Raw genomic sequence first — 18468 nt, forward strand, 5'->3', positions numbered from 1 at the left:
TTACCATCTTCAGTAAAAATTGTGCCTAAGTAGCTGAAATGTTTTACTTGTTCCACAGGTTCTCCATTCACAACACAGTTGACATTTTCAATGATTCTGCCTATTTTCATTGTCTTTGTCTTTTTATTGCTGACCTTCATACCATATCTATTACAACAGCTATTCAATTTAGTCAGAGAATCTTGCAGACTTGTAGCAGATTTATTTAGAAGTATAACATCATCCGCATAAAGCAAAGAGCTGACATTAACATCTCCAATTTTGATATCAGGTTTAATACCACATTCCTTCATAATGTGATCCATATAGATAATGAATAACAGAGGGGATAATGTACATCCTTGTCTCACACCAGATTTAACATTAAACCATCTTCCTGTACTTCCTTCAATTCTAACTGCTGACTTGCAACTCAAATAAAGACTAAGTACTGCTTGATATAATGCCCCATTGACACCATATAACTGCAGCGTATTGAATAGCTTCTCTCTTGGCACCTTGTCATATGCCTTTTCCAAATCGACAAAACTTAAATACAGATCTTTGTTATATTCCCATGCTTTCTCGACTATTTGTCGTAAAGTGAAGATCTGATCCTGACAGCCTCTATTTGGCCTGAATCCAGCTTGTTCTTCACCAAGCTTTTCTTCCACAATTCTTCTCAACCGTTTCTCAAGTATACTTGCATAGATCTTGCCAGGAACACTCAGTAGGGAAATACCTCTGTAATTCTCACATTCAGTTTTATTTCCCTTTTTATATATGGGTACTATTAGAGCTCTACTCCAATCATCGGGAATTCGTCCCTCTGTCCAGGCTTTCTGAACTATGCAGTGCAGCCACTGTAAGACTCTTATACCACCATACTTCAGCATTTCTGGTCGAATATCATCTACTCCTGCTGCCTTTCCACATTTCAAGCCTTTGATGGCTTTTTCTACTTCAAGTATGGATATGTATTCCTGACTGCATGCCTGGTCAGTGTTTTTTATCACTGTGCTATCATCACTGCTTGTTTCATTTAGCAGATTTTCAAAGTAATTACTCCATACTTCAAGGATATCTTTTTCTCCTGTTTTCATGTCACCTTTAACATCTCTAACTCCTTTTACAGCACTCTTTCCTCCATTCCTAAGCTTCTTCAACAACCTCCAGAATATTTTGCCACATTCTTGATATTTATTTTCCATATTCTTGCCAAAGTCCTCCCATGACTTTTGTTTAGCTAGTTTTACACACTGTTTAGCTTTCTTACATTTGTCTCTGTATTCTGTAAGAGTAAAAGCTGACTTATTTGCCAGGAACTTTTGATATGCTTTCTTCTTTTCCTTCACTGCCTCTTTAACTTCCTGTGTCCACCAGGGAGTTCTGATTTTTTTATCTTTGCACACAACCTCACCACATGCCTCTCTGGCAGAATCAATCAATGTTTCCTTCAGAGTTTGCCACTGAATCTCCAAGGTTTGATTCCTGTTCTCAAACTCTTTCATTTTCTTTTCAATAATATTTCTGTATTTTAGTCTACAGTTTACATCTGAGAGCTGCTCAACTTTTATTCGCTTTAAAACTTTCTTACATGTTATTCTTTTCAATACGAAATTCAATTTTATCCTGCTCAAGACTAAATAGTGATCACTTCCAATTTCAAATCCTCTGTACACTCTGGTGTCCTGCACCAGGGAGAAAACATCACTATCAACAATAACATAGTCAATGAGACTTTTCTTATTCCTAGCCTCTTCTCTCCATGTGAATTTGTGCACATTTTTATGTTGGAACATGGTGTTAGTAATAACCAGTCCATGTCCTGAGCAGAAATCCAACAGATATTTGCCATTATTATTAGCTTTGCTCTTTTCTCCAAATTTTCCCAAAATATTTTTGTATGTCTCACAATCATTTCCTACTCTACTATTTAGATCCCCAACAAGGACCAACTTTTCCTTTTTCATTGTGTCAGTTGCTTTTTCTAAAGCCTCAAAAAATTCCTCCACTTCTACCTTAGTAGAACCTTCTGTGGGACCATAGGCACAAATAAGTCTCGTTGTCCAGTTCCCCATTCTCATATTTGCCCACATTACTCTGCTTGAGACTGACTGCCATTCAAGATTAGCCTCGTATTTTGTGTTGAATACTATGGCTGCTCCTTCTTTTCCTTGATTGTCATTGCCTGAATATAACATTTTGTATTTATTGCTCAGAAAGATCTCACCAGTTTTGGTCTTTTTTGTTTCAGTCACCCCTATTATGTCGATCTGGTACTTATCTAATTCCTCAGCTAGCTCCATTTCTTTGCCATTCAGGCTTCTTACGTTGATAGTACCGATCTTTAACTCTGGTGATGTTGAGTTGGGGTTTGTTTTCAGATTTGTTCCAGTAGCTGACTTTTCGCTGTTCGCCCTGGTTCCCTGGCGAAAACAACGGGGGCCTTGTTTAACCGGGCGACGCCCCAGCCGGCATGAAATTTTGTCATGTTGTACCATCATTTTTTATTCCGAGAAATCTGGCCTTGCAAAACATATACTGACCACTATATCCTATAGTCTGAAACACATTTACTCTGTTATCACTATAAATTTGAACATTTATTTAAAGAAAACACCGAAGCCTTAATTTTATCATCCGAAGTTGAATCAAAATGACTGTCTCTCACTGTCAAAGATATGGGAGAGTCTTATTTTAATTACACACATCGTTAAAGTTTTAATTTATAATACAGTTAATCAATAACTAATAATATAATGTCTACTCAGTAATGCATTTGCATTGTTCATGTATAACATCATGCAGCTCTCACTATTTCAAATCAATCCATTGTTTGTGTTCTACTTTGTAGTTAACTATCGTTTGCCGCTGATGATGGCCTGTAATTTTCAGGTTGAAATATATAGTCTTTGAATATATATTATTCACTTTTTTCCTCATGTTGTTGTATGAATTAAAGAAAAAAGATAAGTTCTAAAAGACTTAAACTTGATATTGAAACGTATTTATTTGTTTATATATATATATATATTTAAAATGAATAAATAAAAGCCTTATAAACTCAAGGAACTATATAAGCTTGTTCAGAGCAAGTTTTGACAAATAGCTGTGCCCACAATCTCTCCTAGGTTGCAGAGCAGGTATGCCATCCACTTATTCAAGAATGCTTGCAAAATTATTAAAAGAAAGGATAATCAATATCCGTTTATTTTATATATCAAGATAATAAACAATTAGTGCTTTAAAAGTTTCAAAAAGATAGTTTAGAGTTACATAACCTTTAACATGTTGTCTTCATATTGTGCTACCTAATAAAACAAGTTTCAGAGAAACAATGTATTTGCCATTTATTTAATATTGTTAAATTGTGAATGAAGATATTTTATATATTATAATACTTCATTCATAATTAACATAATCCACCATGTCATAAGCAAGACTTGTAAATATTATTTGTTGTTAGTCTTTTGCTTGTAATATATTATTCATATAAATGCTTTAAGTTTTGTTTGTTATAAATTAATTATATAACCTTAGGATATGTAATAGTAATAAAAAGACTATGTAAAAATGAGATTCAATTTATTTACTTAATTCTGTAAAATTTATTATAAGAAACTGTGTGTATATAAATTTAAATGTTCCTTATGTGAACCATGATATATGTTTTTTGTTATTTCTATAAGTAAAGGTAATTTTATGAAATTCTACTGATGAGATTTGATTGGCTACTGACGGAGAAACGGAGTTTATTTTAGTTAGCTTGTGCTGAGAGCGTGAGCTACTGTGTATAAGGAGAAAAGCCAGTTGATATAAGCTAAACAGGTTAAAACTGGATTTTGCCTGGAAAAGGAGAACGTAGTTGATTGGAAAGAAAAAGTAAAGAGAGAAACCCTAGAGACAGCATAGAGATCGGTAGTGAGTGGCAGAAAGGGAGTTGATATATGCTGAAAATCTTCTAGGAAAGGACAAGGAATTAATAGGCATTTGGAATTACTTCTATCAGAGTTCTGGTACTTTAATAATTTCCTAACGGTTAGTGGAAGCATAGTGCAGAACTGAAGTCAATACATAGAAGAAAATAAGGAATCAGTAAATAACTTAAACCAAGTGCATCAAGTCTTATGTGTTTCTGTGTCTATAATTCAGTTATTATACTGGAAGATTTCTTTTAAATTGTGTTGCCATAAAGTAAAAGTCAATAAGAAATCCAATTGTGCCTATGCGAATTTGATGCTTAGAAGTGGTAACCCGGTAAGAGTTGTCCTTTCTATAACTTGTGAAGCAATATCAGTTAATTCCATCGGATATATTTTGACCTTAGCTGTGGTATTATGTCAATTACAAGTCTTGCTTATGACATGGTGGATTATGTTAATTATGAATGAAGTATTATAATATATAAAATATCTTCATTCACAATTTAACAATATTAAATAAATGGCAAATACACTGTTTCTCTGAAACTTGTTTTATTAGGTAGCACAATATGAAGACAACATGTTAAAGGTTATGTAACTCTAAACTATCTTTTTGAAACTTTTAAAGCACTAATTGTTTATTATCTTGATATATAAAATAAATGGATATTAATTATCCTTTCTTTTAATAATTTTGCAAGTGTTCTTGAATAAGTGGATGGCATACCTGCTCTCCAACCTAGAGAGAGATTGTGGGTGTGAATCTCATTGTGGACACAGCTATTTGTCAAAACTTGCTCTGAACAAGCTTATATAGTTCCTTGAGTTTATAAGGCTTTTATTTATTCATTTTATATATATATATATATATATACAGGTTGTTCGGGATAAATTTGACAGTTTCGTAAGGAAAAAGAAAATCTTCTTTGTATCTATTAAATTTAATGAATTGACAAAAAAACATTACAGGCAGAGTTAATTACAATACTATCAACAAGATTTACTCAAAATAACCACCATTAGCATCGATCACAGCTTCAATTCTGCTTCGGAACCTCGAACAAGCTGATGCTACAGTCTCCCTGGGAAGGGCCGCAAAAACTGTTTTAATTTTATCCATTAACTGGGCTTTTGTATTACTGGAAGTGCGATTGGTGTCTTTTTCAACTGTGCCCCATACAAAATAATCCATGGGGTTAAGGTCTGGGGAGTTTGGAGGCCAAACATTTGGACTGGTGAAGTCGTAGAAATTTTCAGACAACCATTTTTGACTTTTCCCAGAGGTGTGGCAAGGGGCCGAATCCTGCTGCCATACATACGGCCTACCATTGGCTACCCTTGTTATCCAGGGCTTGACTACAGTTAGCAACTCCACAAACAAAGCCCGAATTCCAATGCCAGGGTTCTTCAACACCTGTTCCTGCAGATTTGCGAGGAATTCTGCTGTACGAACGCAATCAGATCGTCTGCTAGGGATCTTTCTTCTTGCTACATCCTCGTAGTCACCATTGCAAGTCTCTAGTTCATGCCTGATTGTTTTTACTGTATTCAGGGAGTATTGGGCAGCAGTCGTAATATCCTTATTTTGATGGCGGGCACGAATCATCATGATACAAGTTATTCTCTTCCATGATTCAGGTGGGTTCCAGCTATCCATCCTTTCTGACATCTTGTATATGAATGAAGAAGGGTCCAAACTTTTAAATGAAGAGAAGTGTGTGTTAATACATGTAACTTACGGAAAAATATAATTAATTATAAATATGTCAAATTTATCCCGAACACCCTGTATATATATAAATAAATACAGTTCAAAGCATTTATATGAATAATATATTCATATAAATGAGTGAGTGGCAGAAAGGGAATTGATATATGCTGAAAATCTTCTAGGAAAGGACAAGGAATTAATAGGCATTTGGAATTACTTCTATCGGAGTTCTGGTACTTCAATAATTTCCTAACAGTTAGTGGAAGCATAATGCAGAACTGAAGTCAATACATAGAAGAAAATAAGGAATCAGTAAATAACTTAAACCAAGTGCATCAAGTCTTATGTGTTTCTGTGTCTATAATTCAGTTATTATACTGGAAGATTTCTTTTAAATTGTGTTGCCATAAAGTAAAAGTCAATAAGAAATCCAATTGTGCCTATGCAAATTCGATGCTTAGAAGTGGTAACCCTGTAAGAGTTGTCCTTTCTATAACTTGTGAAGCAATATCAGTTAATTCCGTCGGATATATTTTGACCTTAGCTGTGGTATTATGTCAATTAATGGTCGGATGTTAAATGTACTGAAGTACTTTCCCCTCGAAGCTATAAGTGTTATGTTGTTCTATTAAGTGTTAGCTGACTGAGAAAAATAACTAATCTTATGACAGTGTATCCTGTCATAAGATTAGTTATTGTAACATTTGGAAGCTTAAACTTTTAAGAACTAATCTCAACTTGATTGACTGAGCATAAAGAACCGAGAAATGAATGTTTGGTAGTTAATGGATTGTAATTATTCTGAATAATTTAAACTGAGCTAATATATTTATGATATGATTCATCCAATTGGATAGAGAGAACTATGTGAAAGAAATACTAAAGCTATAGAATTAAGAAATGTCAACATTAGTTACAATCCACAATCCTAACTTAGAAGTTACTAATATCTGAATATTTATTCTTGTAAATTCTAATTGGATAACTTTTTGCAGATTATATGTTTATGTTGCACCATTCCACATTAAATGTTTTCTTTTGTTGAATTAAACTTGGTGTTTGCCTGATTTTCTTTCATTGCACCGCTCATAAAATTAATCGGACCTTTGCGGAAGCCTTAAATGCTATTAACAATCTCGGCCTGAAAATAAAGTGATAAAATAAATATAGTTGATGATTGATTCTTCTATATTATTTGGACTAATCTGAATATAGGGTGGCGCAGTATAATATAAATTTCCTTATATTCAGATGAGCATCAATCAACAGCTAACGAAGAAGAAAGGAATTTAAAGTGGTAAAAATAAGTTTAACAAACCATCATAATTGGAACATTCAGTTAAGTGGGATATTCCAACAACATCATGATCTGTTGATCTTTTCTGAAACTTTAAGTATTTCAAAGAAATACCAAATATTTTAGAAGGCATTTTACCTTTTTTGCTGACTTAATGCCACATATTTATATGATGACATAACACCATACCAGCATCTCTTGTTTATGTTACTTTCAGAGTATATCTTATAATGTACAGGGCTAGTTTATAAATCCATCCAAAGTTTTCATTGGAATGCAATATTATATATATTTATATATGTATTTAGGTATGCAATAATTATATACCTAAATACATATACCTCTCAACCTGGCTATCCTTAATGATCCTATGAAGGGTTTTATTACTCTTTTATCATTGAAGTTTTTAATTTTTGCTGCATTCTTTGTGACATTAATAGAATCATTTGTGCAGCTGGCATTTTTTATATGAACCTTCACTCATTAATTGATAATTGTCATCTAGTACATAATGTCATTATCACCTATTGGAAACTGATAGTATTAGTACAAACTCCATGTCTATAAATATGTTTGTTTTTATGTCTAGGACATTCCCTGAAATCCTAGAGGGACTTTACAGACATTCTATACTATCAAATATATAATGTAATATGGAACTTTTTTTATATATATATATGTAGCAAGTGGCAGCACTAATAGGAGCAGATTCTAAAGAGATTATTTTTACAAGTGGTGCTACAGAATCAAATAATATGGCAATCAAAGGAGTAGCACATTTTTTTGCTGAGAAAAAAAGGCATGTTATTACTACACAGACAGTAAGTAAATTTTTTTAACAGTAGGTAATGATTGTTTTATACTTAATATTTGGTAATAAGTAGTACATAAACACAATGCCTTATCTAATACTTAGTAATTGATGGTCACTGCAGTTTTCACAATATGCAGAATATATTTATTAAAATAGGGGATATTATGGATCTCCATATCTTCTATGTACTCCAGTAAAAAGTAGTAGTTTTTTTTTTTTTTTTTTTTTTTTTTTTTTTACTGGAGTCCATGGAGGATATTATGGAGATCCATAATATCCCCATATTTCATGTATCATTCATATTTCCTTCATTTCTTTTACCATGAGATATGAATGATGTCATTATATTCAGATTCTTTTGTGTATTATGAAGAGTTTTTTCTTTCTTTTTTTTTTTGTTTGAAGTTATAGAATAATAAATAGGCATTACAGAATAGGTTTTAGGTGGGAGATGAATTTCATGACCTCATGTGAGACCACCACCCTACTTATTGGAGGCCTGAAGTGGCTTGAAAAGTTCCATGTTTGATCTCTAGAGCAGGGTTTCCAGACTACGTAAAAAATAAATAAAAATACAAAAAATTATAAAAAATGAATAAAAATAGAAAAAAAATCCTTAGCCCGCTCACAGTACTGATGTACTATGTATGGGCTTACAACCTTACAGCCTTTCACATTAAAAAGAATAATAGATGTAACACAACATAACAGAACAAAAACCAAAAAATAGAGATAACAGAAAAAAATCTGAAAAAGCAATTTCACATCAGCCAGCAAATTTTTTTTTTGCTGTTACTATTCAGCTGAGTATGCTTGGCTGGAGTATGGCTAGTACAGTAATATGTGGAGGCATTGCTGAGATCATGCTGTAGAGGAGATGATAAATTGTCACCATGTATATGGATTACCAAAGAATTTTTCACTATAGATTTTATGCCTCTCTTAATATCAGCATATCTTGAACAACCATGAAAAGTCAGAGAAAATTAAAATACTGTAATGCCTGCTGCCTTATTATAAATATACAAAGTGATCTGTTTTTTGCTGTAAATGGCCAGTCTGATGTCTGGCGGTGAATCATCACCAAGTTCCTAGTCATATCAAAAGAAAAGCTTCTGAAACTTCCTCAAAAATTATTTGGTGCATAATAAAAAAAAAAAAAAAAAAAAAGCTGGATTCAGGCCAAATAGAGGCTGTCAGGATCAGATCTTCACTTTACGACAAATAATTGAGAAAACATGGGAATATAACAAAGATCTGTGTTTAAGTTTTGTCGCTCTGGAAAAGGCATATGACAAGGTACCAAGAGAGAAGCTATTCAATACTCTACAGTTATATGGTGTCAATGGCCCATTATATCAAGCAATACTTAGTCTTTATTTGAGTTGTAAGTCAGCAGTTAGAATTGAAGGAAGTACAGGAAGATGGTTTAATGTTAAATCTGGTGTGAGAAAAGGATGTACATTATCTATATGGATCACATTATGAAGGAAAGTGGTATTAAACATGATATCAGAATTGGAGATGTTAATGTCAGCTCTTTGCTTTATGCGGATGATGTTATACTTCTAAATAAATCTGTTACAAGTTTGCAAGATTCCCTGACTAAATTGAATAGCTGTTGTAATAGATATGGTATGAAAGTCAGCAATAAAAAGACAAAGACAATGAAAATAGGTAGAATCATTGAAAATGTCAACTGCGTTGTGAACAGAGAACCTGTGGAACAAGTAAAACATTTCAACTACTTAGGCACGATTTTTAGTGAAGATGGTAAATTAAATATGGAAATAGACAGCAAAATCAACAAAGCTGGTATGGTAGGAAGTCAATTGAATAAATTCATATGGAATAAGAGATATATTAGTCGGAACACTAAATTAGCTGTATACAAGTTCAAACCAGTTTTAACTTATGGATCTGAGAGCTGGGTCAGAAGTTAAACACTTGACCAAAGACAAGAGACCACAGATATGAGAGTCCTGACAAAGATTATAGGTGTGAACATATGGCATCAATGGCAACATCATATTAAAAACGAGGATATTAGGAAAGAATTTGACATTGTCAGCATCCAGGAATGCGTTAGCAGAGCTAATCTCAGGTGGTATAGTCACTTAAACAGAATGGGCGAGGAAAGATTAACAAAACAAGTGTTCTCTGCCAGGTTAGCAGGAAAACAATCCAGAGGAAGATCAAGATATAGGTGGGTTGATACGGTACAAAGTGCCTTAGACGATAGAAATATCATCATCATCATCAAATTCCTGCCATGTACCCTCAAGGGGTGTACAGGATATGATAGTACTACATGAAAAAAATTACATCATTACTAACTTCCTATCTACAATTTTCCTCCAAATCAGTCTGTTACTTTTTAAGACTCCAAAATTATCAGATCCTATATTTCTATCATCTAAGGCACTTTGTACTGTATCAATCCACCTATATCTTGGTCTTCCTCTGGATCATTTTCTTGCCACCCTGCAGAGAACACTTATCTTTTGTGTTGTTTTGCTTATCTTTCCTTGCCCATTCTGTTTAAGTGACCATACCACCTGAGATTAGCTCTGCTAGCACATTCCTGGATGCTGACAATGTCAAGTTCTTTCCTTATATCCTCGTTTTTAATATGATGTTGCCATTGATGCCATATGTTCACACCTATAATCTTTCTCAGGACTCTCATATCTGCGGTCTCTAGTCTTTGGTCAAGTGTTTTACTTCTGACCCAGCTCTCAGATCCATAAGTTAAAACTGGTTTGAACATTGTCCTGTATACAGGTAATTTATTGTTCCGACTAATTTATCTCTTATTCCATATGAATTTATTCAATTGACTTCCCACCATACCATCTTTGCTGATTCTGTTGTGTATTTCTATATTTAATTTTCCATCTTCAGTAAAAATCGTGCCTAAGTAGCTGAAATGTTTTACTTGTTCCACAGGTTCTCCATTCACAACACAGTTGACATTATCAATGATTCTGCCTATTTTCATTGTCTTTGTCTTTTTATTGCTGACCTTCATACCATATCTATTGCAACAGTTATTCAATTTAGTCAGAGAATCTTGCAGACTTGTAGCGGATTTATTTCGAAGTATAACATCATCTGCATAAAGCAAAGAGCTGACATTAACATCTCCAATTTTGTTATCATGTTTAATACCACTTTCCTTCATAATGTGATCCATATAGATAATGAATAACAGAGGAGATAATGTACATCCTTGTCTCACACCAGATTTAACATTAAGCCATCTTCCTGTACTTCCTTCAATTCAAACTGCTGACTTACAACTTAAATAGAGACTAACTATTGCTTGATATAATGCCCCATTAACACCATATAACTGTTGTGTTTGGAATAGCTTCTCTCTTGACACCTTGTCGTATGCCTTTTCCAGATCTACAAAACGTAAATACAGATCTTTGTTATATTCCTGTGATTCTCAACTATCTGTCATAAAGTGAAAATCTGATCCTGACATCCTCTATTTGGCCCGAATCCAGCTTGTTCTTCACCAAGCTTCTCTTCCACAATTCTTCTCAACTATTTCTCAAGTATACCTGCATAGATCTTGCCAGGAACACTCAGTAGGGAAATACCTCTGTAATTCTCACATTCAATTTTATTTCCCTTTTTATATATGGGTACTATGAGAGCTCTACTCCAATCATTGGGAATTCGTTCTGAACTATGCAGTGCAGCCACTGTAAGACTCTTATACCACCATACTTCAGCATTTCTGGTCGAATATCATCTATTCCTGCTGCCTTTCCACATTTCAAGCCTTTGATGGCTTTTTCTACTTCAAGTATGGATATGTATTCCTGACTGCATGCCTGGTCAGTGTTTTTTACCACTGTGCTGTGATCACTGCTTGTTTCATTTAGCAGTTTTTCAAAGTAATTACTCCATACTTCAAGGATATCTTTTTCTCCTGTTTTCATGTCACCTTTATCATCTCTAACTCCTTTTACAGCACTCTTTCCTCCATTCCTAAGCTTCTTCAACAACCTCTAGAATATTTTGCCACCTTCTTGATATTTATTTTTTATGTTCTTAACAAAGTCCTCGCATGACTTTTGTTTAGCTAGTTTTACACAGTGTTTCGCATTCTTACATTTGTCTCTGTATTCTTTAAGAGCAAAAGCTGACTTATTTGCCAGGAACTTTTGATATGCTTTTTCCTTCACTGCTTCTTTAACTTTCTGTGTCCACCAGGGAGTTCTGATTTTTTTAGCCTTGCAGACAACCTCACCACATGCCTCTCTGTCAGAATCAATCAATGGTTTCTTCAGAGTTTGCCACTGAATCTCCAAGGTTTGATTCCTGTTCTCAAACTCTTTCCTTTTTTCTTCAATAATCTTTGTGCATTTTAGTCTACAGTTCACATCTGAAAGCTGCTCAACTTTTATTCGCTTTAAAACTTTCTTACATGTTATTCTTTTCAATATGGAATTCAGTTTTATCCTGCTCAAGACTAAATAGTGATCACTTCCAATTTCAAATCATCTATACACTCTGGTGTCCTGTACCAGGGAGAAAACATCACTATCAACAATAACATAGTCAACGAGACTTTTCTTATTCCTTGCCTCTTCTCTCCGTGTGAATTTGTGCACATTTTTATGTTGGAACATGGTGTTAGTAATAACCAGTCCATGTCCTGAGCAGAAATCCAACAGATATTTGCCATTATTATTAGCTTTGCTCTTTTCTCCAAATTTTCCCAAAATATTTTTGTATGTCTCACAATCATTTCCTACTCTGCTATTTAGATCCCCAACAAGGACCAACTTTTCCTTTTTCATTGTGTCAGATGCTTTTTCTAAATCCTCAAAAAAATTCCTCCACTTGTACCTTAGTAGAACCTTCTGTGGGACTATAGGCATGAATAAGTCTCATTGTCCAGTTCTCCATTCTGATATTTGCCCACACTCTACTTTAGACTGCCTGCCATTCAAGAAGATTAGCCTCGTATTTAGTGTTGAATACTATGACTACTGCTTCTTTTCCTTGATTGTCATTGCCTGAATATAACATTTTGTATTTATTGCTCAGAAAGCTCTCACCAATTTTTGTCTTTTTTGTTTTAGTCACCTCTATTATGTCAATCTGGTACTTATCTAATTCCTCAGCTAGCTTCATTTCTTTGACATGAAATTTTGTCATGTTGTACCATCATTTTTTATCTTGGTATAACCAATAAGAATACAATTTGGTCGGCTAAAGCCCAAATTGCCAGCCCATCCTCGTTCGTTCATTATCCGAGTAGATACTCAACAGGGTGCACCACGAGAAGGTGAGGATTGGACATTAGGTCAGAAGCCTTGGTCGGTTCTCCGCATTCCTTTAAAGGCTATGTGGAGGTCTCCTCTCTGTTATACAGCTTTGACCCTTAAGCACCCCCGATAGAAATATAAGATCTGATAATGTCGGAGTCTTGACAAGTAACAGACTGATTTGGAGGAAAAAAAATTATAGATAGAAAGTTAGTAATGTTGTAAATTTTTCATGTAGTACTATCATATCCTGTACACCCTTTGAGGGTACATGTCAGGAATTTGACGATGATGATGAAGATAAAAAAAGAAATTGTATATTAGCAAGCGTAAAGAAGATGTATTAACAATTCAGCTGGGAGAATATGCTTTGAAGATCAGCTTAAATCATGCTTGCCATTGGCTGCCACATCTAATGAAAATCAAGGAATGGGATAAATGTAATCATGAAACTTTGTGACCTTTATGTCTTACATAATCCAGTTATACTGTTTAAATGATAAAAGAAGGATAGTAGAAAATTTTTTGCATATGGATACAACAGCTGGTTATGGGAAGAAATAAAAATTGACAATTCAGATTTCAAAATTTATTAGCAATGAAGCATGGGCCTGTCACTGCAAGATGGAATCTAACTGCAATTCAAGAATGATTTATGGTCATCCCCCCCCAATAGCTGCCAAGCTTTTCAAATAAAGGGCAAAACTCTTGAGGGTTAAGGGTATAATTGATCTTCCCCCACACACCCACACACACCTAAAAATGGCAAGGCTTTTCAAATCAGGCAAAAAAAACTTTTAGCATTCATCATTCTGGATAATAAAGGTATTATTTAGGCACATTTTTTAAATCTGTTTGAGAATTTGAAAGGGTATTGGGCCTGCGGATTGTCTTAATTTTTAGAGGTGGCTTTATTTAAAAATCCCACTGTAGCCCATGCATTACGAGGTTTTGAAAAAAACTAAAAAAAAAAAAGCTACAAAATGACGACTTAATCTGATATTTTAATTAGATATACCATCGTACAACATGATAATGCTGAGTTGCATACCACTCAGTGGACTGCTATTGAAATGTTCAAGTTTGGTTGGGCATTCACTCCAGAATCTGAGAAAGAGTTTGAAAACAACAGCCAAGATTGGCAAAATTCGAAATAAACATTCATTAATTTTGCAAGTGAAGCATTTAGTGAGGTGTCTACAAGAATAGAAAAACCAGAATTTCTTGGTGGATTTAAGGAGATAATGATGTAGTCCCAAAAAATAAATCATAATGAAAGTTTCTAGGAAGTAAGTCAGCATACATCCTTAGATATTATAAAGTAAATCATAAGAAAGCTATGTAAAATGAGTTAGTGGAACACTTTAGTAAAAATATAGAAGATAAATATCATGAAGGTGGCAAAGTGTTCCAGATGCTATTGAGGGAAGAGGAATTAGAGATGATGAAGGGGATATAAAAACAGAAAATGAGAATATTCTCAAAGTTGGGATTAATGTCTTTGAAAAATTATTAAATAAGACAAGCAGCTAAAGAATAGTGGCAAAAAATATTCAAGAGAAATGCAGTCAGGACAACATATTGATAATGATAGCTGCTGGCTTGGTTGGTCAAGTGGACAGTATTTACCCACTCCCCAACCAATAGGTCATGGATCTCACCATGGACTTGAATGTTTGTAAAAGCCTGTTCTCGATGAGCTTATATAGCTCCTTGAGTGTATAAGGCTTATATTTTTTAAAGTATCGGAAACCTGTAATGTGGATGGGTAGCTGGAGTAGATGATATCTGTCCACTGTAAAATTTTTATGGATGCAAAAAATTCTATGGTGGTGACACCATGTAATTCATAAGATCTCAAAAGGTTGAATTCCAGATGATTGGAGGAAAGCCTACATTGTAATCATCTATAAAAATGGAAATAAACTGAATGTGAGAATTAAGAGAAATTTTGCTACTGAGTGTCCCAGGCCAAAATTTAGGCTAGCATGCTCAGAGAGGCCAAGCAAAATAGTGGAAGAGAAACTTGGAGAGCAAGTTGGGTTTATGGTAAATATAAGTTGTTAGGACTAAACTTTTACTTCAAGATAAGGTGTTCAAGACAAGAAATCATGCTAATGTAATGTGGATCTGTATTCAAATGTTGGACATCTAGATAAGACATGATAAGATGCCAATAGGAAGCTCTTCAGAATGATATTGTTATATGGTACAAATGAAAGAACATCATACAGAACAGTATATAGCCTATACTTTAGTTTTAAATCATTGGTCAGAATTGAATGTAAAATTAATTGTAAAACAGTGATTATTATTATTATGAATGCACCTCCAAGGATTCATCAATGGAGGGCCAATTTAGACACTCATTCTTAAATACCTATCATAACTCCTTGAGCACATTTACTGAACACTCACAAAATCTAAATGGCAGCCCATTGCACACACTCCCTACATGCCATGAGAAAAAACTGGACTTCACGTGCTTCCTTACAGCATCCCTAGCCAGCTTCTAGGGATGACCCTGAGTTCTACCTTCATCATCCATAAGCTGCAAAATGTCACTTATGTCTATACTGTAATATCCCTGTACTAATTTGTATGTTTCTGTTATATCTCTTCTCCATCTATTCCTCATGCTGAAGACCACATTTTCTCAGTCTGTCCTGATATGCACAATTCCATAGGCCAGTTATCATCTTGGTTACTCACTGCTGAATCTTTTCAACTGTCTCCCCATCTTCTTGAAACCCAGGTGACCATATCTGTGCACAGTAATCCAGATGTGATGTTATCAAAACATTGTAAAGCAGGAGAATAACTTCCTTATTCCTACAACTTAGTGTTCTCTTTAACAGTGCTGGTATCTAATGCAGTGACTTTAACTGTAATACCTCCATCCAAAATGGGTGAAGCACATTACAAGCAGAAGGATGCCTACTATTTCTACCGTTATTCAAGATTCATAAGAAAAAGCGCAGAACAAGATATGGTCTATTCTAACTATTGCAAACTCATAAGGGCTACAGGAATAGCTTGCCATAATGGATAGTTTGCTGTAGTAAATTTCCTTTAGAACAGCATTATACCTATGGGGATTTGGTTGAGACATTTTGTTTGTTATAGTGATGGAGTATGTTATTAATGGTGTTTGCTGTAATGAGAATTTATCATATCAAACTCATCTTTCTTTTCAAAGAAGATGTTATAACCCTTAAATAACATTACAAGTTCCCAAGATTCTTTAACTAAATTAAATAACTGCTGTGATAAATTTGCTCTGAAAATCAGCAATAAAAGTGCAAAAACTGTGAAAATAACCAAGAATGTAGAAAACATCAACATACTTAATCCTGCGGAGGTCGCTGCTGATCTGACAGATACAAACAAATTTTAATATAAATATTCTTACACATATCCAGTATATAGCTTGGAGGTCATGACTAGCTGTGCATGCATGCATATATTACAAGTGATATTCCACACTGTTTATGCAGTCAGTTTTGGTTTAACACGTGTTATGTAAAGGTGTGTGATATTTCATAGTAAATTGTATCTGAGAGATACCGTGACCTCCGATGTCAGTACAGTATTGGTTTAGTTTTTTTTATTTTATTTACCGTTGAAAATGTCTGGAAAAATATATCGATTGAATAAACCATCAGATGTTGAAGAGATTCAGCGAATGTTACTCGAGTCTGATGATGAGAATGATAGAGTCTAATGCAAAAGTGAAAGTGATATGTGATGGTAAATTGTATCTGAGAGATACCGCAAACTCTGATGTCAGTATAGTATTGGTTTAGTTGTTTGTTTGTTTTTGTTTCTTTTTTCAATAATGTCTAGATTGTAACTGAAAATAAATAAATCATCATGTATCATATTTGCAGTGTTTTTTTAAAGTTTTATTGCATTTTAGCACATACTAGTAATGAATGTATCTCTCAGATACATTCGACCTACGCTGCAATTTTTTCAACCGTGACCTCCGCAGGATTAATGGAATGCCCTTTAGAACAAGTAAAACATTTCAGCTGTTTAAGTAAGTACAGTTTTTAGTAAAGATGTCAAATTAAATATGGAAATAAGTATAGAATAACCAAAGTTAGTGTGGTGGAAGCCAATTAAATAAAGTTTTATGGAATAACAGGGAAATTTTCTAAAACATTATATTAGCAGTATGCAAAAGTGTTGAAACCAGTTATGGGTATGAGAGTTGGGTTAAAAATAAAGCAATCAAAGACTAGAAACCACAGATTTGAGAGTTCTGAGAAAAATTAGGGATGAACATATGATATCAATGGCAGAATCATATTAAAAATGAAGTATTATAAAGAAACTTGACATCATTAGTGTGTAAGCATAGCTGTTCTCAGATGGCATGGGCATTTAAACAGAATGAGAAAAGTCTTAGAAAATAGGTTTTTCATGCCCAGATGGCAGGTAAAAATGATCCAGTGGAGCACCAAAGTGCTCTCTCTCTCTCTCTCTTTTGTATCTAGATAGACTGATACAGTAAGAAGTGCCTTAGAAGACTGAAATATAAGATCTGACAGTATTAGAGTCCCAATAGATAGCAGGCTAATTTTGAGGAAAATTGTCAAAAATGTATTGATGGTGATTGATTGTTGTACAAAAGTTGTTACTACAGCCCTTATATCAGTCTCCAATTTCAGGCTCACTTGCTCCTTATGTACATCCCTTAGATCAGCCACCAGTTCCAGGTTCACTTGCTAGGCAGTTTTTTATATCAAGATTTAGATATTTTATGGCTTCAGGTTGTTCCCACTATTTCCTCAACCTCCAAACCTAGCTGTTATTGCACTACCCATCTCGAAATCCATGTTCCTAATCATTCGCTACCCTTATCCAGTATGCCCTACACTCAGGTCTCATAAACCAGTAGCCTTTACTCATTTCTCTTGTCATGATGAGAATCAAACTTTTTTTTTTTCCCCATTCACAGAGTATACATTGTCCTGTAATCCTTTAAAGTGCACTGTGGAGACACTGAAAAAACTTTAGCAACGTTTCAGTAGCTGATTTACTTTACTTTGAAATTAAGGTGTATGGAATGTACAACTTAATTTCAAACAATAACTTTATAGATGACAAAAGTAAACTATTTTTTTATTATCATTAAAATTCTAGGCATAATATTTCTGCAGCCTCCCATATATATTCTTTTAGTCTGTGTGCTGTATGTGTTGAGGGGAGGGGGGCTATTTATTTGTGCTGCTGCTCTGAAAAGATCATCATCAAAGAAATTATCCTCCAGAATTCTTTTTTTGAATGACTGTTGATTTTTCTTTAGTAATATACAATATTTCATCCACTTATTAGTTATTAAACTCTGAAGGAATTACTGAGAGTGGACAGTAATAAAGTAATTTGATAAGCTGATCAGGCCATTGTCTTGTCGTATATGTTTTGCTTCATTTCTTCTGAAG

General features: G+C 34.1%; 1 protein-coding gene across 3 annotated transcripts in view; it reads left to right on the forward strand.

The window, feature by feature from the left end:
- Positions 1-18468, forward strand: part of Nfs1 (Nfs1 cysteine desulfurase) — a 161081-nt gene that overhangs the window by 68167 nt on the left and 74446 nt on the right. For all 3 annotated transcript variants that reach the window (XM_090408057.1, XM_090408058.1, XM_090408059.1), the window contains exon 5: positions 7597-7734. In XM_090408057.1, coding sequence (XP_090264183.1) covers positions 7597-7734 — 138 coding nt within the window. The remainder of the gene's footprint in view (positions 1-7596; positions 7735-18468) is intronic.

Source organism: Typopeltis vanoorti, chromosome 18 (assembly GCF_054136105.1).
Source record: "Typopeltis vanoorti isolate ZY-2024b chromosome 18, IOZ_Tvanoo_1.0, whole genome shotgun sequence".
NCBI classification, from domain to species: Eukaryota; Metazoa; Arthropoda; class Arachnida; order Uropygi; family Thelyphonidae; genus Typopeltis; species Typopeltis vanoorti.